The 21,244-nt window shown below is 43.3% G+C and overlaps 1 protein-coding gene and 1 non-coding gene across 2 annotated transcripts in view; both read right to left on the bottom strand.

Moving 5' to 3' along the window:
- The window catches only part of ano3 (anoctamin 3), a 76,685-nt gene that overhangs the window by 46,062 nt on the left and 9,379 nt on the right, over positions 1-21,244 (bottom strand). The window contains exon 2 of the mRNA XM_018763832.2: positions 9,366-9,560. Within this exon, the coding sequence (XP_018619348.2) occupies positions 9,366-9,560 (195 nt within the window). The remainder of the gene's footprint in view (positions 1-9,365; positions 9,561-21,244) is intronic.
- LOC114911962 (U6 spliceosomal RNA) lies at positions 12,077-12,183 on the bottom strand. Its single transcript, XR_003798024.1, has one exon. It is a non-coding gene; the product is annotated as a U6 spliceosomal RNA (small nuclear RNA).

Genomic DNA, 21,244 nt, shown 5'->3' on the forward strand with positions numbered 1-21,244 from the left:
TGCAAAAGATTAACACTCAGTAGATGATATATGGTTATGCTGCAGTACAATTTTTGAGATTATCTTGTGTTGCAGCATATTGTTTAAGACAAGCTGAGAACTGACATAAAGCTGTAAGTGAATGCCACCTCTATGCTTTAAACAGTTTTTAAATATATTACCATGTTTAATGTTATATATCAGTAATTCTGCATTACATTTTTAAATTGCTTTGTTTGGCTTCTTAAAAAGTTACAGATATTATACATATATGTGTAAGTCATGTGTAACATGTATAACACATGACAGTGTAGTTTCTGCAGTCCTGCTGTTGAGCTTTGCAGCTTTAGACTTGGCTTAGCTGAAGGCATGTTTGGTACTACTGTGTGTTTATATATATATAAATAAAAGCTGATTATGCTTTTTTATATGTACTGAATAATGTAGCCCTTAGAGAACAGTTTTGTTAATTTGAGAAAAAACTAATCCACAGCAATAAAACAGCAAAGCATTTATGATTTTTGGCTCTAAGCTTTATTCTGCTATCTGATACTCAATTAATCATCACTGCTCAATGACAGTATACAATGCCAAGCTGTAAGAAATTAGTGATGTGTGGCCACTTACTGGGCAGAGAAGGGCACAGGGCAGCAAGGGAAACCGAAACAAGGATTATTTTGAACTGAAAAGATAAAACAGCCCCACTTAGGCTGCAACAAATCCAAAACACAAAAAAAAATATAAAAAAAAAAAATAAATCCAGTCTCCTTCCTAATTATTCTCCAGTTACTTCCAAAAACAATACTTCTCAGCTCTTTAGGCCAGCTGCCTTTATAATCCCTACATCATCCTTGAGCGGGTGCAGCTGGCTGTCATTCAGTTAGGACAAAGGGTGGGTCCCTGTGAGCTGTCCATCATGATGTTCCTGCCTCCTGCCCTGGTCTCATAGATGTCAATAAGTACTTAGTAAGGCTTTTCCATGGTAAAGGTTGTTGAAATTAGAACCAGCCACGTAACGTGGCATTTTGTAATCTGATAATTGTGTTTCGTAATCAGATGACAGCATTTTGCATTTGGATAATGACATTTGGACTAGGATCGCAAACCTAGTGTTTCACCGTTAGGTCGTTCGGTTTTTGATGAATCCATGAGCTTAGCCTTGCTTTTGCTTCCTAAATGCATGGTTTGGTGTTCTGATGGTGAGACCACAGTCTTACTCACAGATCGTGGTCATTGAGGAGTTTTGAGTGTTACCTGGTGAGTGTTTTTGTGTAGCCAGCATATAGCACAGTGATTTTGGTCATTTCCCTTGGACATTGTGACCCAAGGTTTGAGACCCACATCCTGTTGTTGCACCCTTAAGCAAGGTACTTCTTGTAGTATTACTCCAGGAAGATTGTTCACCTGTGTAAATGGATAAATCACTGTAAGACAGAATGTTAGCTTTGGTTCTTGAACATGAGGACAGTTGTCCAGCTTTTGTCCAACCCAAAGAAAGAACCACTTAGGACAAGGCATTGACTTGTAGTACTAATAGGTTTAATATGGTGGCACAGCGAGTAGCGCTGCTGTCTCACAGCAGCTGGGTGGTATGAGAGGATGTGGGTTCAATCTGTGTGGAGTTTGCATGTTCTCTCTGTGTCTGCGTGGGTTTCCTCTGGGTGCTCTGGTTTCCTCTCACACTCCAAAGACATGCTGTTCAGGTTCAGCCATAGTGTGTGAGTGACACAGAGAGAGTGTATGTGTTCCACTGATGTATGGATGAGTGACCCAGTGTAAGTAGTGTATCTAGCAGTGTAAGTCACCGCGGTGAATAAGGTGTGTGGGCTAGTAACACTACGCAGAGTTTGTTAGAAGTTGCTTCGGAGAAAGTGTCTGCTAAATAAATAAATGTGAACTTATCCTGAGCCCTGATAGAATTTGTGGGTTATAGACAGCTGGGGAACCCTTTGGACAATAGGCCTTCGGGAGTAGGGTTGAGCTAACCTGAGCTTCATGAAGACTCTCCCTTGCATGTATCTGCATGTGTTTTAGCATTTCATTTAGTTTTTGTGTAGCCAGCATATAGCACAGTGATTTTGGTCATTTCCCTTGGACATTGTGACCCAAGGTTTGAGACCCACATCCTGTTGTTGCACCCTTGAGCAGGGTACTTCTTGTAGTATTACTCCAGGAAGATTGTTCACCTGTGTAAATGGATAAATCACTGTAAGTCAATTTGGAGAAGAAATTGAGATACGTGTAACTTATTTTATGAGATTTCGAAGGGAGATTTTGCATTTGCTGTATAAATTTGTTTGGAGTGCCTTCACAGATCACAGTTATCTGTAGTGCTGTTATGCTGTTTAGTAATAAAATATAAATGAGCCACAGTGTAAGGTTACAAATATCCGTTACTTATGTTTCTCTCTTTCAAAAAAAAGTCAGTGAAACGTGACACACATATTAAGTCTTAGTACATTTACATAAATAGAACCTGTTACGTGGCAGTGCACATACCACCAGCAGAGACTCCGACATATGTTATTTTCATCCTGTTGCTTTTACAGTTGACCCTTGAACAACACGGGTTTGAACTACGTGGGTCCACTAATATGCTGATTTTTTTTTTTTTTCACACACACACACACACACATTTTCAGAACCGCTTGTCCCTTACGGGGTCACGGGGAACCGGAGCCTACCCGGTAACACAGGGCGTAAGGCCGGAGGGGGAGGGGACACACCCAGGACGGGACGCCAGTCCGCCTCAAGGCACCCCAAGCGGGACTTGAACCCCAGACCCACCGGAGAGCAGGACTGCGGTCCAACCCACTGCGCCACCGCACCCCCCATTACTGCGCCACCGCACCCCCCATTACTGCGCCACCTAAATGTAAAATTTTTTTTTGAGATTTGCAACAATTTGAAAAAAAATCCCGTAGACAAACCGCGTAGCCTAAAAATATTGAAAAAAAATTAAGAAAAAGTTAGGTATATCATGAATGCATAAAATATATGTAGATACTAGTCTATTTTATCATTTGCTACCACAAAACATACATGCAATACGGATAACATCTACATGTTTTCTATCATATAAGACAATATTAATATAGGTACAGACAGACAATTCATCTTGTAAACAGATGATATAAACTTACAGTATTGATTAATACAGTAAAATACTGTAAATGTATTTTCTCTTATGATTTTAGCATTTTCTTTTTTTCTAGTTTACTTTATTGTAAGAATACAGTGTATAATACATATAACATACAAAATATGTGCTAATCGACTGTTTATGTTATCGGTAAGGCTTTCGGTCAACAGTAGGCTATTAGTAGTTAAGTTTTTGGGGAGTCAAAAGTTATGCGCGCATTTTCGACTGGGCGGGGGTCGGTACCCCTAACCCCCACATTGTGGGTCAACTGTACATTATTCTGATTGTACAGTCATATCAGTAATGTAGGAGAATGCTTTGTGAACATACCGCTGACATACAGTATTGTAACCTTTTGACCCCGGGAGATGTCCAATTTCTCAGCATACTGTCCCTGCTGCTGTGTTGCTGCGATGCTGAACAAACTGATCGAAAATATCACAACTGCTTCTACTTCTTGACAGAAGTTCCCAACGTGCAGCATGCGAGCAGCAACGTCCTAAACGTCTGCTGTCATTTTCACACCCTTAATTAAATAATTCTGAAAAAATCTACCTACATACACCCAAAGAGCACTGTGAAGGGAATGCCTGCACAGCCAGTCACTGTACCATGTTTACCAGCACAGGTATGGGTTCAACGGTAAAGGGACCAGGACAAGAGCTATATTATGATAGAGCCAGAATCACTCCTTGGTGCTCTGGTTGCACTATGCTGGGGCAAGCAGTTATTCCTGCCATGTCTGTTCCATTGAGGGGGCACAGCGAGTAGTGCTGCTGTCTCACAGTGTCCGGGTGGTGGGAGAGGATATGGGTTCGATCCCAGCTCAGCCTGTGTGGAGTTTGTATGTTCCTGTGTCAAGTGTCTGAAACTGATGAGCTAGAAAAGACATTGAGGAAAGATTGCTGTGATCCAGGTTCAAAGTTGAGCTCTATCATCCTCTGGGAGGGTGTTTGAGTTCTTTTGTATTTGAAAATATTTTGCCATAGGAGGGAGAGTCCCATACGACCAGTTCCTGGGTTGACTTTGGCACTTCCTACCGCCTGCAGGTTTATCCTCAGCATCAGTGAGAGATGGAAACTGGGTTTTGGCCACGTAGGCTTGTTGGACTAATAAAATGCTGGTCATAATAAGAAAAAAGCCACTCACTCTGGTTTATTGCCATCAGTTTTGATGCAGTTACCAGTCAGATTAGTTCTGTCATCATTACTGATGCATTTTACTGATGCATCTTACTCAGATGTGGTCTATAGGCTTGGCTGATTATTGCAATGCTTGAATATTTTAAATCACAATAGTTCTCAGATTAGAATATGTACAGAATTGAGTTAAAAGGCTGAAAACAAAACCTTCTAGTGACCTCTAGTAGGACATCACACAGATGTGTGTTATATACACAGGTAGCACATATGGGTGGCACAGTGAGTAGTGCTGCTGTCTCACAATGCCTGGGTGGTATGAAAGGATGTGGGTTCAATCCCTGCTCAGTCTGAGTGGAATTTGCATGTTCTCCCTGTGTCTGTGTGGGTTTCCTCTGGGTGCTCTGGTTTCCTCCCACGGTCCAAAGACAAGCTGATGAGGTTCACCCACTGTGTGTGTGTGTGTGTGTGTGTGTGTGTGTGTGTGTGTGTGTGTGTGCGCGCGCGCGCGCTCCACTGATGTATGGATGAGTGACCCAGTGTAAGTAGTGTATCTAGCAATGTAAGTCTTTGGGTGCTCTGGTTTCCTCCCACACTCCAAAGACATGCTGTTGAGGTTCACCCACAGTGTATGAGTGAGAGAGAGTGTGTGTGTGTGTTCCACTGATGTATGGATGAGTGACCCAGTGTAAGTAGTGTATCTGCCAGTGTAAGTCACCATGGTGAATAAGGTGTGTGGGCTCATAACACTACATAGAGTTCACTGGAAGTTGCTTTGGAGAAAAGTGTCTGCTGAATAAATAAATGCAATGTCATGGGCTCTGGTTGGGACACAGAAAGGAGAAAAAGAATAGTAATGGCACCGCAGGGCTATCGCAGACCATTAATAATGCAGCACTGACTGGGCTTGCTGTCTTGCAGCTTCCCCTGGTGTTCTCCAGTGCTCACCCACACTAAAGTGTTTCTCTGAGTCTCTCGCTGATGCTGGCAATCCAACAGCAATGTTTCCGACCCCTGCCCAAACAAAAACATTACACACATTACCGCATCATTGGCATCTATACATCTGTGTGTGTTTGTCCTGCATCGGAACAAGAGCCCTTCCAAGCACTTCATCCAATTATACTGCTCGGCGCTGCCCTGTGAAAAATCAATTACTATTGATTCGAGACAACAATTTAAAATATTTCTCTGTGGGGCTTCCGAAAAATCTCACCGTCTGCTGAAGCAAAAATTGGGAAATGAAAGAGAATCTGACCTTTTGCGGAGTAGGAAGCACCTGAGAACACTTCATGTGCGATCCTTTGTATTGTGCGTCTGCGTACTGCGTGTTTGCACACATGCAGGGTTTGAGAGGGCGGCAGCCGTTTTATTGTAATACTGCTACTAGACAGAGAGGGATAATATTTTAAAACAGGTTTATTAGGAAAACAACCACAGACACACCTCAATAGGGAAAAAAAAAAAAAGTCCTTCATCCTTCCTCCTCCTTCCCTTAACTACAGAAATCTTTAAATGTCAAACACAAATCACAGCCTGAATAGCAGATTATATAATTCTATAATTTCAGACACAAACAGCAAAGGTTGCAGGTTCCAAGCCCACCTCTGGCTGTATTACCTTTGAGCAAGGTATTTACCCTAAATTGCTGCAGTAAAATTAACCAGCTGTATAAATGGGTAAATAATTGTAGGTAGATTAACACTGCAAATCTCTTTGGAAAAAATCAGATGAATATACAAACGGGCGGCACGATGGCACAGCGAGTAGCGCAGCTGTCTCACAGTGCCTGGGTGGTGCGAGAGGATGTGTGTTTGAACCCCGCTCAGTCTGTGTGGAGTTTGCATGTTCTCCCTATGTTTGTGTGGGTTTGCTCTGGTTTCCTCACACAGTCCAAAGACATGCTGTTCAGGTTCCCCCATAGTGTGTGAGTGTGAGAGAGAGAGAGAGTGTGTGTGTTTCACTGATTTATGGATGAGTGACCCATTGTAAATACTGTATCTAGCAGTGTAAGTCACTGCGGTAAATAAGGTGTGTGGGCTCATAACACTACATAGAGTTCACTGGAAGTTGCAATGGACAGAAACCTCTGCTAAATTAATAAGAATTACAAATATTAAAATTTAGTCAAAACAACCTTTTAAAACTTGAACGCTCTTACATTCATATCGGGTTGTCAAAGCAAATGTGATGTGGAAATTTGCATGCACGTTAACGGCATTACTGTTCCTGAACAACAGCTCAAAAAAGTTAGACTTACACTAGTACTGAACCACCCCTTTCCTGTACATAAAAAAAAAAGACAATAGCTGCAAACCGCCTGCAGAAATGCCAGCCTTTTGTTTAACAAATCTGGTTCTTCCAGAAATAAGTGATGTGGGAGGGAACGCAGTTGGGTTCAGGAGTTCCTCAGCAGGGTTCAGGAGAAATATGTCCCTTATTCATAAGGGCAGAAAAGCCAGCCTAAGAATTTGTTATTTTAACATCTCTCTGTGGGTCTCTGAATGGCTGTAGATGCAATGAATGTCTCAAATGATAAGCACAGGTATTGCATACCGCAGGTCGTACAATAGCTGAGAGCTGGATCATTATTATGGTTTAAGTCCAAGAAGAAATGGAATACAGAATATGCTATCTGCTGTGGTACCCTTATAACTGCACTACTCAAAACAGACTAATTTTTTGAAAATTAGGAGCAGAAAAACATGCTACAGCTATTTAGTATCTGTGCATGAATTAATTTTGTAATCTTACCCAGTTACTTAATGGTATTATAATTTGCAGTCATTTTTATGTGGTCTTAATTGGCCTTTTACTGAAAATTCTATCCATTCAAAGAAACAGAATTATTTTAAGAATGGAAAATAATGTATGATATTGTAAAACACTTCAACACGAATATTTTGACATTTAACTCCGCCATCCAAATGGCACGAGCCGTCTTTCGACACATGGCTGTGAGAGCTGTTTTTAGTGGCCACGGAGATTTTGTCACTTTCGCATGTAACAGTAAGAATCTTCTCCAGAAATTTGGGAGTTTGGCACCGTAAGAATCGTGACTGAGGATTATCAGTCATCTGCCTAGTAGCAGATTTATCAACCAGTCCAAGTAGGATGTAATTTCATTACAGTGTATGACATTTTATATTTTGTATATGTGTATAGATACATACAACTATATATATTCCATATGCTATATGCCATCTGTATTACATGCTCTATGTTTGTTCTCAATAAAGCTTTTATTTACAAAAAGTTTTTTCGTTGGCACGGCAAGTTATCACATTTATACTTATTAACGTGGTAATTGCGGACAGCCGCTAGTGTAGCGGCTAAATGCACTAGCTAGTGTAGTACTCTTGAGTAAGGCACTTACCCTAAATTGCTCCAGTAAAATTACCCAGCTGTATAAATGGGTGAATAATTCTTACCTTAACACTATAAGTTGCTTTGGGGAAAAGCATCAGTTAAATGAATACATGTATATCTGAGAAAAACAAGATTTCATTCTCCTGAGAGTGGTGGCAGTAAAGGTATTTACCCTTTGCCTCTGTTCTTTTCAATTCTACTCCTATTTTTGAATTTCCACTGCAAAAAAAACACACACACACATATACATATATACATATATATATATATATATAATATATATATATATATTTTTTTTTACAACAGTGCCTCACCCTGCAGGGGGTGCGGTGGCGCGGTGGGTTGGACCACAGTCCTGCTCTCCAGTGGGTCTGGGGTTCAAGTCCCGCTTGGGGTGCCTTGTGACGGACTGGCGTCCCGTCCTGGGTGTGTCCCCTCCCCCTCCGGCCTTACGCCCTGTGTTGCCGGGTAGGCTCCGGTTCCCCCGTGACCCCGTATGGGACAAGCGGTTCTGGAAATGTGTGTGTGTGTGTGCCTCACCCTGTTCTTCTGTTCAGTACAGCAATAGCACTTTTCACGAATACAATAGGTTTCCTGCCTTTTGACAATTAACTCTCATCAGTGACCTGATTTTAACTGCTTTTATTGCACACTTTGCTTATTACATGCTGCGACTTGCTTGTTCCATAAGCATTATTTCAATTAATGCCTAGTGGTATAGGTATGATTACTGCAATTTTTCCTCATTAGAAAGAATTATTGAAAACAATAACTCATAATAAAGTCCAAATGTCTGTCAAGGGTTAAATTGCCTGGAACTTGTTAAGCACAGAGACAGAATAATTTGTATAAAATCTCTGAATATGCCATTGGAAGCACCTTTATTACCTAGTTAGAGTCTCATTGCTCGCTGGACTGAGCTTAACACTTGGTGTAAATCAAAGGCTTTTAAATTAATGCCTCCATAATTATCAATGCTTCCGCTCTTCCTTTCTGGCACTTATTTTGATCTTATCAAGGAGATACTGCACGACAAGTGGCCTCGAGTGAATCGGAGCGGTTCAATTAGACGTCTGCTGTCGCATGAGTCAAAGCTCATTCTCCTATGAGCCTTGTGCCAAGAGCAAGGTGAGCAGTCTGGGAGCACTGCGTAGAAAGCCCTATTCAAGGTGGTCACCAAATCTGATGGTCACTGGAAACAGCTACATTCTCACTGACTCTTAATAGTCTTAGACATTGGAAAATTTAAAAACAAGCCCAGTTCTATGAACTTTCTCTCATATTGTGTCATAGTAGAAAGCCATCAGCGATATAAAGTATACAGAATACACTGCTGTGTTCAATGAGCCCTGGAGAAGTTTGCATGATCACAAAGAATTCCTCCCAGACCCCATTTAGAGTTGATGTGACGCTGCTGACTTTCTTGGCTTACTGAACCTTGGGTTCGAAAGATGGAGGACTCGTCATCGGGACAGTAAGGCGAAGGATTCGCTGTATTGTATTATGGGAGGACCCAACGTTGAGCTGGTGAAGCGCATGGTGAAGGACACACATCTATGGTGAGAAGGTGAGGAAGACACGCCCTTGTGTTTAGAGGACAGAGCAGCGTAAACGGTGAAAGTAAGGCATGACCTTTGGGTCAGTAAAGTAGAAAGTGAGGACCCACTGCTGGATTTCCGAATGTAGCGGGCTTGGACAGAATTTGCATGACGAGAAGGCAAAATCTGAGAACTCACCTGTCTTGTGAGCGATGTGAGTGCAGGAGGGACTGGTGCTGCGGGCCAGCGGCGTCGGCCGGGACAGAGGGGGCAATGACAGGATATGGTTCAGGTTCTGGGGGTGTGTCTGGCTTTGGGCCAGGCAGGGCAGACTACGACGAGATGGCTTTAGGCTCTTCTCCTTGATTATCTCGCTGATGCTGGTATGCATGCCTGTCGGGAGCAGGAAGCAAACAAGCTCATCAGTAACATTCCCAAGCCAAATATTCTTAACCCAGTATAAAGTCATATACCTCTTCTGGGCTTGGCACCTTCTCAGAATTGCTCTACAGCTTCCTGGAATACTTGTATACTGACAATCTCAAGGAATCTGCAAACTCTTCAACAAATATTTCCTTTTTTTTATTTAGCTGATGCTTTTTTTTTCAAATTGCCTCACAATGTTAAGCTACTTAGAATGCTTAACAGGTTTATAGAGATGGGTAATTTTATCTGGATGAACTCAGGGCAAGTGCCTTGCTCGAGGGTGTTGGAGCAGGGGGTGGAGTTCAAACAAGGGTCCTACAACATTAAAGGTTTAAACCCGTCGTTGGGAACTTCTTCTTCACCCTGAGCAAAATATTTTGGCTGAATTAAAGTATAAAACACGATCAGCTACATACAGTAAATTGTTTCGTATTAAAACTTCAGCTAAAATAAATACACAAATCAGTGAAAGCAATGGGAACTACAGATTAAGCAATTATGGTATTAGGTCAGGGGGCCGTGGTGGCATGGCAGGTTTGGCTGGGTCCCGCTCTCTGGCAGGTCTGGGGTTCGAGTCCTGCTTGGGGTGCTTTGTGACAGACTGGTGTCCTGTCCTGGGTGTGGTTAGATTTCGGTTTGCTGCGACCCCGCTTGGGATGAGTGCTTTCAGACTATGTGTGTGTGGGCATTAGGTCAGTTTAATATACAAAATGTATTACAGATGTACAGGACTTATGATGGGGTTATGTTCCGCGAAACCCATTGCAAGTCAAAAATATCATAAGTTGAAAATGCATTTAATACAGTTAACCTACTGAACATCATAGCCTAGCATATGTGCAACGGCCATTATGGGCTTGCCGCCACTGCCCAGTATCGCTCGCCCGGGAAAAAATCGAAATTCAAAATCTGAAGTCTGGGTTCTACTGAATGTCTATCGCCAGCTCACCATCGTAAAGTCAAAAAATTGTAAGTCGAGAAGCATCTGTACAGCTAAGACTACATTACGCATTAGATTACAGCTTCAAGTTGTTTGGAAGGTATGAAAGTTTGCACGCAAGGGTAAAACCTTGGCATGTGAGTAACGGTGGTATAGCTTCCCATTTTTTAACATTAAAATGCATCAAAGCAAATCAATTAAATCTTTTTTGTTTCACAAATGGTGGGAAAAAAATCGAGACAAAAGATACGAGGCAGTCACGTATTGTGTTACATTAAAAACGCACAAGCAAACATTTATTCATTTAGCGGATGCTTTTCTCCAAAGCAGCTGACAATGTTGAGGTTAAAATTATTCACCCATTTGCACAGCTGGGTAGTTTTACTGCAGCAATTTAGGGTAAGTACCTTGCTCAAGGGTACTACAGCCGGGGATGGGGATCGAACCTGCAACCTTTGGGTCCAAAAGCAGTAGCTCTAATAGTAGTTCATTTGTTGGGCACATCCTTTGTCTGGACTGTGTAGAGAAGCAACGTGGCACCGCGCTGCTTTAATCGGAAGCCCCTCAAAACAGCTTTAATTCACGAAAATGGCAGCTCCCGTTTTCTGCGGCTCCCCACGTCCCACCCCGAGCCTTATCGCCGACTAAGCTCCTGCTGTTTATTCATGCATTTGGGGGCCTTTCCAGAGGTTCATGTTTCATTGATTACAAAGGACACAATTACCGTGCTCTATTTTTGTCTAAGAGGTTCCTGTGCGGGCCCTGCGGATGCTCTCCCAGCGGCCCTATCCGGTTACTCACACGCACATTTACAAACAGAGAGCGAAACCTACCGGGACGCTGTGTCTCTACACGGTGCAAAAAGACAGGATTGCATTGCCCTTGCCGTCCGCTTCCGCCCGGGAAGGGAGTCAGGGTTCGGATACGCAATGAATGCGGGGGCTCTCGGCTCCACGTGAAGAAACCCCCGGCTGCGGAGGGGGTTTTGCCTTTTTTTGCTTGTGAAAAATCCTGAAGCTGCGGTATTGCATCACGAAGAGACACAAATGCAAGCACTTCTCCCTGTTCATTTCGATCTGGCAGCAAATTTGAAGATAAGCACCTGGAACAAAGCCATGGTACTTTGTGCTATTTGTTTCATATATATAACGTATATGACAGCGCGGTGGGGTGGGGTGACTAGAGCTGCTGCCCTACAGCACCTGGGAGTTGTGAGAGAACATGGGTTTGATCTCTGCACAGTCTCAGGATAATAAAAAAAAAAAAAATCGATCAGGCTCTCAACACATCGCTTATGGAAATTATTTGGAGAAGATTATTGATTTAGAAAAAAAAGCTTTTTGTGTTGTAACTGGAATTTATTGTTATTTTTTTGCTCAGTTCATATTTGTCAGAAGACGCTGACAGTTTGTCCTATAAACAGGACTTCAGTTTTATTGGCACAGTTCAGTGTGAGGATCTTATTCAAATATACAATTTTTAAATTTTTTTTTGGCTTATATATAGCACAGCTATATATATATGTATATATATATACACATACATACATTTTTTTTTTAATATGTATTTGCGTGTCATCCTTGTGCAGAGGCCATGCTAATCTTCGCTGTATTGTTCCAATTTTAGTATATGTGCTGCCGAAGTGAGCACAGTATATATGTGTGTGTGTGTATATATATATATATATACACACACACATTTTCAGAACCGCTCGTCCCTTACAGGGTCACGGGGAACCGGAGCCTACCCGGCAACACAGGGCGTAAGGCCAGAGGGGGAAGGGGACGCACCCAGGACGGGACGCCAGTCCGTCACAAGGCACCCCAAGCGGGACTTGAACCCCAGACCCACCGGAGAGTAGAACTGCGGTCCAACCCACTGCGCCACTGCATCCCCTATATATATATATATATATTATATAAATATATATAATAATATATATATATATACATTGTAACAACCTGCATTACCATAATGAGTGGGAAATGGGTCTATTGTAAATAGTTGCATTATGGGAAAAATGAGTAAAGTAAGTGTACAACCACTGAGGGGACTTACGGGCAAAATAAAGGGGTGACCATGTTGGCCAGTGGGGGGAAAAAAAACAAAAACCTGGAGGTGCTAAGCAAGCTGGGAAGGGTGGATTGAAGCACACGTATTTCCCTGTGTGTCGGTGTGCTAATAAAACGTTCAAAATGAACACTGCCTGCGCGTCCTTCTTCGCCCCATCCAACCCCAGAGTGCTGCGCGCCACTAGATATATATACACACATATACTGTACATGATGTATACGTACACGCACAGCGCTGCTATTCTAACTAGGAATTTAACCCTAAAACCTTCAGGTTATACACTTTCAACATGTTAATCAGTACTTAGAATAAAAAACAAAAAAAAAAAATTATACTTTCTGAGCAAAGCCTACCAGGCTGCTTCAATTCCCCATAGAGGGATCTGCATATTGTCACAGTTATTTACACAGGAGGAGTGAAGCTGCCACGTCGAACAGTTCCTTAGTGAAAAGTGCTTCATGATGTACGCGGCCAGCGATAAATCTCATCTGCCAATTCCAATCCTGCGAGTCCAGCTGTGCTGTTCTGCCGGCTCCGAGTGCTCCTCCTTACGCCGGGCTGGGAGAGCTCAACGGGCCGGTCATTGTTCCTCTGTGACACCTCACTGATATGCTCTTCCAGCTTTCTCTGTTGCTCGGATCACCGCACCACCGCCGCTTAGGCTGGGTATATGACTCAAGGACCAGAAATAGATATGGATCATCTACCTGCTGCATTACTCACAAACTATCACCCATTAATCACCACCTCCGGTGCTTCTGTCCCCACGCAGGCTGTGAAAATTATACGCAGTAAACCACAAAGGACTCTCGGGCTTTTAGGGATATTTTAGAAATCTTGTATTTGTACCTGGCCGCATGGCAGGTAGCACCGGTGCCTTCGAACTGGCTTTGAGTCCGATTCTGTGCGGAACCGACGTGTTCTCCTCATGTTTCCGTGGGCTTCCTGCAAAACCCTGCTTTACGCTCCGTGCTTCCTCGGACGGACTCTGTGCCACTGCGGTCCCGAAGACATTTATTCAGTTACCAAAAGCATGTGGAGAACTTGCAACCATCACACAGACCGCGCCTGATTTAAACCCCACATTCACGCTGCGCACTGGAGCGGCAAGGCACCAGCGCTACCCGCTGTGCCACCACGCCGCCACCCGTTCACTCATCCTGAAACGCATGAGCGGTTTCTGAAAATGGATGGAGCTCCTAAAGTATTTAAAGGCTTCCGCTCTTCACTTTCGTGGCTAAGTTAAAGTCGTACTCTAGATGTGTTTTTTTCCGTTTATTTATTTTTTTAATCTCCTTGTTATTCGGGCACAAACACATTTGTTATAAAGGCAAATATTCTATTTTGGGCCATATACCGCGTGCTATTAAAAAGGTGTTTACGCTCTATTTCATAATTTTTGGAGATTTCTCATACTGGTGGGTGGTTTCCGTGGGTTCCTCATACGCTCTTGTGTAAAGCAACACTTAAGCTCACGACAGGTTTGTCGGGTGTCGAACCCAGTTTTGTAACGGCAGTGGGCAGGACCGCTGGCTGGGGCTTGTTTATCTGGGAGAAGACGATGCTGAAAGCGAGCGAATGAGAGCAAAGGAGAGGGAGGGAGAGGGCCGGGGAAGGGGAAGGAGAGTGATGAGCGTGTGCGAGGGGGGGAAAGAGGGGGGCGAGACTGCGGCACGAGCCTCCTGTTTGCTCCGCTGTCCCCTCCTGAGCTGTAACAGCCACGCCTGCGTGCAGTCATCACTCAGGAGAATCTTCCCCTCGCCCTAGGGATGCCACAGGCGAGGTCGCACTGCAGGATGGGGATGTTCCCAGGCTGGTTGTGGGGGAAACTGGTACTGGCATCTTGGAGGGAGGAGAGTGGGGGCGGCATGGGGTGGGAAAAGTGGAATGGCAGCATCAGGCTGAGAGATGTCTGACTGCAGCTATTCGGCCATGGGGGGGGGGTGCCCTCTTTGAGTCATACGGCCCCACTGAGAAAGGGCTCAGCACCGTCCAAAAAAAAACACACACACTGCTTGTCCCAAGCAGGGTCGCGGCAAGCCAGAGCCTAATCCGGCAATGCAGGGCACAGGGCTGGAGGGGGAGGGGACACACCCAGGAGAGGACACCAGTCTGTCACAAGGCACCCCAAGCAGGACGTGAACCCCAGACCCACCAGAGAGCAGGATGCAGCCAAACCCGCTAAGCCACCACAACCCCCGTGTCTAAAAAATCAGAAAAAAAAGGATTATAGATGGAACCATTCTCTTAAAACAAACAGCAGGTAGAGTCTTCATGGAGGGTGGTGCAGTGGGTTTGACTGGGTCCTGTGCTCCGTTGGGTCTGGGATTCAAGTCCTGCTTGGGGTGCCTTGCAATGGACCGGCATCCCGTCCTGGGTGTGACCCCTCCAGCCTTATTCCCCGTGTTTCCAGGTTAGGCGCTGTTTGCCATGACTGCGGACAAGTGGTTTCAGACAAGGCGTGTTTGTCTGTGGACCTGGGTTTGAATACCACCTCCTGTTGTAGTAGCCATGGTACTTGCCACCAAATTACTATGGCTGTATAAATATGCAAATCATCATAAGCAGCTTGACATCATCTGCTGTTTTTGGATGCAATGGTCACAGGTTTGAATCTCACTTCCAGCTGTTGAACCCTTGAGCAAGGTACTTACCATAAAATTGCTCCAGTGAAGTTACTCAGCTAGGTAAATAATCGTAGGTTACTTTGGAGAAAAGTGTCAGTTGAGATACGGGGAGGCATGGTGGCACGGTGGCACGGTGAGCAGTAAGAGGTCATGGGTTTGATCCCCACTCAGTCTGTGTGGAGTTTGCATGTTGCCCATGTGGGTTTCCTCCAGGTGCTCTGGTTTCCTCCCACTGTCCAAAGACATGCTGTTCAGATTCCCCCAGAGTGTGTGTGTGTTCCACTGATGTATGGACGAGTGACCCAGTGTAAGTAGTGTATCTAGCAGTGTAAGTCACCACACTGAATAAGGTGTGTGGGCTCATAACACTACGTAGAGTTCATTGGAAGTTGCTTTGGGGAAAAAGCGTCTGCTAAATAAACGTATGTGAATGTGACTGGAGGAAAGGCAGTGTGGGGCCTTGAGGTCTTCTTCATATTCTAGTGTGTGTTTTCAAGGGTCATTCATCCACCTGTGAAAGTGCCCAAAAGCACGCAGCAGCCCCTTGCGTGTGAACGGTGGGCATGATTTACAGAAGCCATTATTCCCACTCAGAGTCACCTTGGGTTTCACACTGGTCATGCACCAGCTACACGCAAAATGCAAGGCGGTCACGTGAGCCGATGGGGATCGCAGTGAAACGAGCTCACCGTACTTCTATGAACCTAAATGCCGGGCACGCGTTAAAGTGGCGTCGTGTAAAATGCGTAGATCTCAGGTGCAGAGTATCGCAACGAGCGCAAATATAGATGCGTGAAATCAAATGAAAGTCGGGCTGGTGACGATTCGAACAGATGGAGGGAACCAGTGGGTGCTGCCCACAGGACCAGAGGGCCCGTTCGCTTCAGTCTGCTGTGTCGCGCGGAGACGGCGGCGTCAATGGAGACGGGCTCTTGGTGGACGTCAGCATCGCAGCGACTAGTGAAATAATATGTGCCATACCGCAAATCGATGACCCCCCAGGACCCAAGCAGCGGAGAAACGTACCGCCTACCCTGGAAATATTATCTATGAGCTGAACATGTAGAGGTTTGAGATGTACAGGTCATAAGATGTACGTCGCTTTGGAGAGAAGCGTCTGCTAAATGAATGTAATGAATAAATGTAAATCTAAGCTGTTGAAATTCCACTGGATCCAATAACGTCGCTTTAGTCAATATGGATGTGCTTACTATGTGATTCCAATATAAGAAGTATAAGCTAAGCCTGAGGCACATGGTGAGACAGTACCGCCGACTGCGCTTTTGTTTCCTTCTTACTGTGCTTAATGAATTTTAAATGTAACATACAGAATGAATGAGTAACCACTTTAAATTATTCATCTGAGTCCCGCCACAGATTCAGGGACTCGGGGCCGATGACTGGTTTAGTCGAGATATATTGTGCCGCTTTACACTCTTCTGCCAGTAAGTGAGCCGCTCTAGGGTAGACCGCAGTACGTCACGCTACGGTACATTTCGACAGATCTGACTTCCCGGGAGTCATTATGCTGGGTTAGCTGTCTCAGACGCACAGGGTTCACATACTCTTCAAGCAGCACTGTGTGTACATATACATATATACACATATATATACACACACACACACATATATATACATTTATTTAGCAGAGACTTTTCTCCAAAGCAACTCCCAGTGCCCAGTGAACTCTATGTAGTGTTATCAACCCACACACCTTATTCATCAAGGTAACTTACACTGCTAGATACACTACTTACACTGGGTCACTCATCCATACATCAAGTGGAACATACTCTCTCTCTCTGTCACTCACACACTATGGGGGAACCTGAACAGCATGTCTTTGGACTGTGGGAGGAAACCAGAGCACCCGGAGGAAACCCACACAGACTGAGCGGGGATCGGACCCATTCCTCTCGCACCACCCCTATATATATATATATATATATATATATATATATATATATATATATATATATAAACAGTATAGAGAGAGAGATAGAGAGAGTAAAGTTGATGTATACACTGTATACTGCTTTGGACAAAGGATTCAGCTAATTAAAAGTCAATAATAACTACAAAGACTATCTTTTTCATTCATGTTTTGGAAATTTGTTGTTGCTTACTTTTATAAACACTATAATGCTATAGTGTTTCTGCTGTTTCAAGAGTATATGAAATTATGCTGGTCTTAAGTTTAAAAAAAAAAAAAAAAAGGTTTAGTTTCAGGTTTGGTTCCAAGGATTATCATGCTCGACAGACAGATGTTTTCTTTTAATTTTATTCCGGTCAGTTACATTCTGTATATTTCTGATGGTGTTTTAGAGAAAAAAATCCAGCATCGCTACACCCACATTATAACCAGCGACATTAAATAAAACCTCTTGAATACCATCATCATTATCATTTTTTCTCTTGTGTCTCACACCATCATGCCATCATATCATCTCCTGTTTCTCTCCCAGCACCACCATCTACACTCTTTTCAGCCATCTTCACCATCATCACATCACTTTCACCATGATAAAAACACCTTATGCTCTCCATAGCTATTTACTCCACTCCTTGTCTCTCTCCATTAGGTTTCTGTTGCTGCCAGTATCAAGTTCAAGACTCCTGTTATGGCCAACAAGACCATGAATGGATGTGCTCCTGGATTCTTGTTGGACCTTATCAATTGCTACACCCAGCCAGACTGCTTTGCCCCTCCACCTCCGGCCGCTTGGGGGTCCCACGTGCAGAAGGTCCAAAATGGATCCAATCTGGTGTAATGATCTCCCTCTGTCCCTCAGAACCGCTGAATCCCCCTCAATGTCGAAGAATGACCTCAAAACACATTTTTTCAGACTCCTGATCTCCTATGCATTCCAGAAACTCAAACTATATTATTTATTTTGAAAAAATGTCCTCCATATCACTTTCCACCACCATCTATATGGGAAAATGAGCAGAAAAGCTAAAGTTTCAGCTGTTGCAGTTAATGTGGGAAGTACAGTCATCTTAGACATGGCTCATTATTAAATGATGATGATCAGGGAAGCCTCATCAACCTCCTCGCATTTATGTGTACAGGCAGGTTTGGCATGGAGTCAGCTGATACTATGTCCCAAGGAAATATACTGCTGTGCATGTGGCTCAGCGCTGTCTCACTGACGTCCCGTTTGACAAAAAGCAAACTTCAGCAAGTCACGAAGGGCATACGATGTGTGGGAGTGGTGTGACGGCTTAGGTCTTGAACTCATGCTGATCCGATCCTATTTTATAAAACTGCTGAGCCCCTTAATGCATTCAAGATGACACAGTTTATACTGCAGACTTTCAAGATATGGCCCTTTTGGGATATTAAATGCGGGACTCGGTTTGACCCTTCAGCTCATTTCTATATGTATGGCCCCATAAAACATTTACATTTGTTCAATTAGCAGATGCTTTTCTCCAAAGCGATCTCCAATGAACTCTATGTAGTGTTATGAGCCCACACTGTATTCACCAGGGTGATTTACACTGCTAGACACTCTACTTACACTGAGTCACTCATCCATACATCAGTGAAACACACTCCCTCTGTCACTCACACACTATGGGTGAACCCGAACAGCAGGTCTTTGGGCTGCGGGAGGAAACCAGAGCACACAGGCGCAGCGAGGCAGCAACGCTACGTGCCACCAAAATGCAGCAATGACGCCGTGTACCTCACCGACCTTCGGCATCAATCAGATGCTGCAGTTTCGACAAAGGGCACTGGGCTGCAAAGCCTCTCTCCCAGTTAACGTCACCGATGAACTGACGTGACAGTCCCACGGGCGCCCGCATCCGCACCGACACCTGCTCTGGCACACTGATGTCTGGCTGTTCGGCTCTCTTGCGCTGCAGTGCCGATAATATGTCATAATGCAGCAATTCACGAGTCCCTGTCCCCTCTTGTTCTTCTCAAAGGCTTTCCGCGATGGGCTGTGACGCTTGCCGGCACTCTCCGAACAACAGCAAAAGTTGTCTCTATGACAACTGTGCTTCCTGTTTTCCCAGAATTGAGTTTGAAAGTGTTTTCAAATGGCGTTTTTTACCTTTATAGAGAGGCAGAACTTGAGTAACACGGCACGGCTCTAAAACAGAGCTCAGTGCTGGGGAATATAAACACATTTGCTGCGCCAGCCTTCATGTAGCCGGGTCCCGTACGACAAAACATCACTTTTGACTGACAAAAATATACATCCTTTTTTCATGCACTGGGCTCATTATCAGTTTAACGTCATTTTCGTCTTTCAAACAGTCATTTTTCATCCACAATGGATAATTTATTCCGTAAAACGGCACGTTCCGCATCTTAATCAATCACAGCCTTTGGTTACGGTAAATATACGTCACAGCTGGAATAGTGGATTCAGTATTATTATTGGTGCTAATTCATTTAGCTGACACATAAGTGTCAGCTAAATGAATTAACAGCAATAATAATATGAGCTATGTGTATGGATTATGTGTAAATAAAATGGGCATTTATTACAGTATTAATTAAGAGTAAGTACCTTGCTCTAGGGTACTTCAGCTAGAGTAGGATTCAAGGCTGGATCATGAGAGTCCTAAAAATAAATTATAAGCATGTAAGTATTAACGTAGTTACTGACGTTAAAAATATCCTTCATCACATAAATACCGTTACACTAGTGTAAATAAAGCCTTAATCTCGTGATCAAAAGAAGGTCATCTATTATCAAAAATTTGATTCGTAAGCAAAACGTTCGGCCTATAAGCCAAACTATGGCAATGTTTACATCAAGCATCACATCCTATGCATCCTAGACTCCGAACCTCAATGACCTTACACTGAACAAGTGTCATTAGTAATGAATCAATTAATGCTTGAATGCATAAAAATACAACAAGCCAGAAATAATATTTTTTTACATGTTATAAAATATGTTGGCGTTATCACTGTCATGTCACAAAAATACCTTCTGTTTGGTATTATAATTTAGGTGATGTACTTTTTGTCCGGAAACTGACTACTTTCACAAAAAAACAGACCCTGTCAAACTGGGAATTTGCCAATGGATGACTTTACAAAATTAATTTAAAACATGCTCAATCTAGATTTTATTTCAAAGTTTACATGTAAACTGAAAAAAGGACACACTGAACTGTAAGAAATCTAAAGTAAATTATTATTATTATTATTATTATTATTATTATTATTACTATGGCTGATAGCCTTGCACAAATAAAGCAATGCAACATAAACAGTCACACGCTGAGGGCAACTTGTATTCCCCAGTCCGCCTGAAACGCATGTCTTTGGATTGTGGGAGGAAACCAGAGTACCTAGAGGTACAGACTGGGTTGGATTTGGACCTGCATCCAATCGGACAGGCAAGACACCGTGAGGTACAGTCACACTTCTGCCGTTTGCCTTCTTTTGCATGCAGAGGGCATGAAGTGAATGAATGAGTGTAAGAAACGATCAGAGCCAACGGTTCAAGTTATTTTGCTCAGATCACTTGTCTCCCCACCAACAGGACCATCTCTGAACTCCTGCAAACAGCTTTCTGCACCATGTCTTCCTGTAAATAGTATGATCTGCATTAAATAGAAAAATAATACCATTGCTGCATTTTTTAAACTATTGGAGGTAGACACTTCATGGAAATGACCCATATTCCAATTACATTTTACATACAAAACTTAACATGAAACAGCCCTAGTGTGTTTTTCACAAAACAGGTGGTAAAGTACTTGAATTCCTTAAATAAATATTCTGATTATTGGATCAGATTGTAATAAGGAATTTCTTCCCATTAGGGCATTTTATTAGAATTTTATACATGTCTCTCGGTTTGTTTACAGCCCCTCTGCTCTGATGATTTAGCCCAACACCATCAAAAGGCCAAGTCTCTTAAACCTTGATTCAAACAATCTACAGTTTGAATGAACCGATTTAATTCCTCTGCCCAGATCTGTGCGAGTAAACAGCTTAATGGTATCTGGGAAATCTGCTGAACTGCCGGCCTCCCGAG

Source organism: Scleropages formosus, chromosome 11 (genome assembly GCF_900964775.1).
Source record: "Scleropages formosus chromosome 11, fSclFor1.1, whole genome shotgun sequence".
In the NCBI taxonomy this organism is placed as follows: Eukaryota; Metazoa; Chordata; class Actinopteri; order Osteoglossiformes; family Osteoglossidae; genus Scleropages; species Scleropages formosus.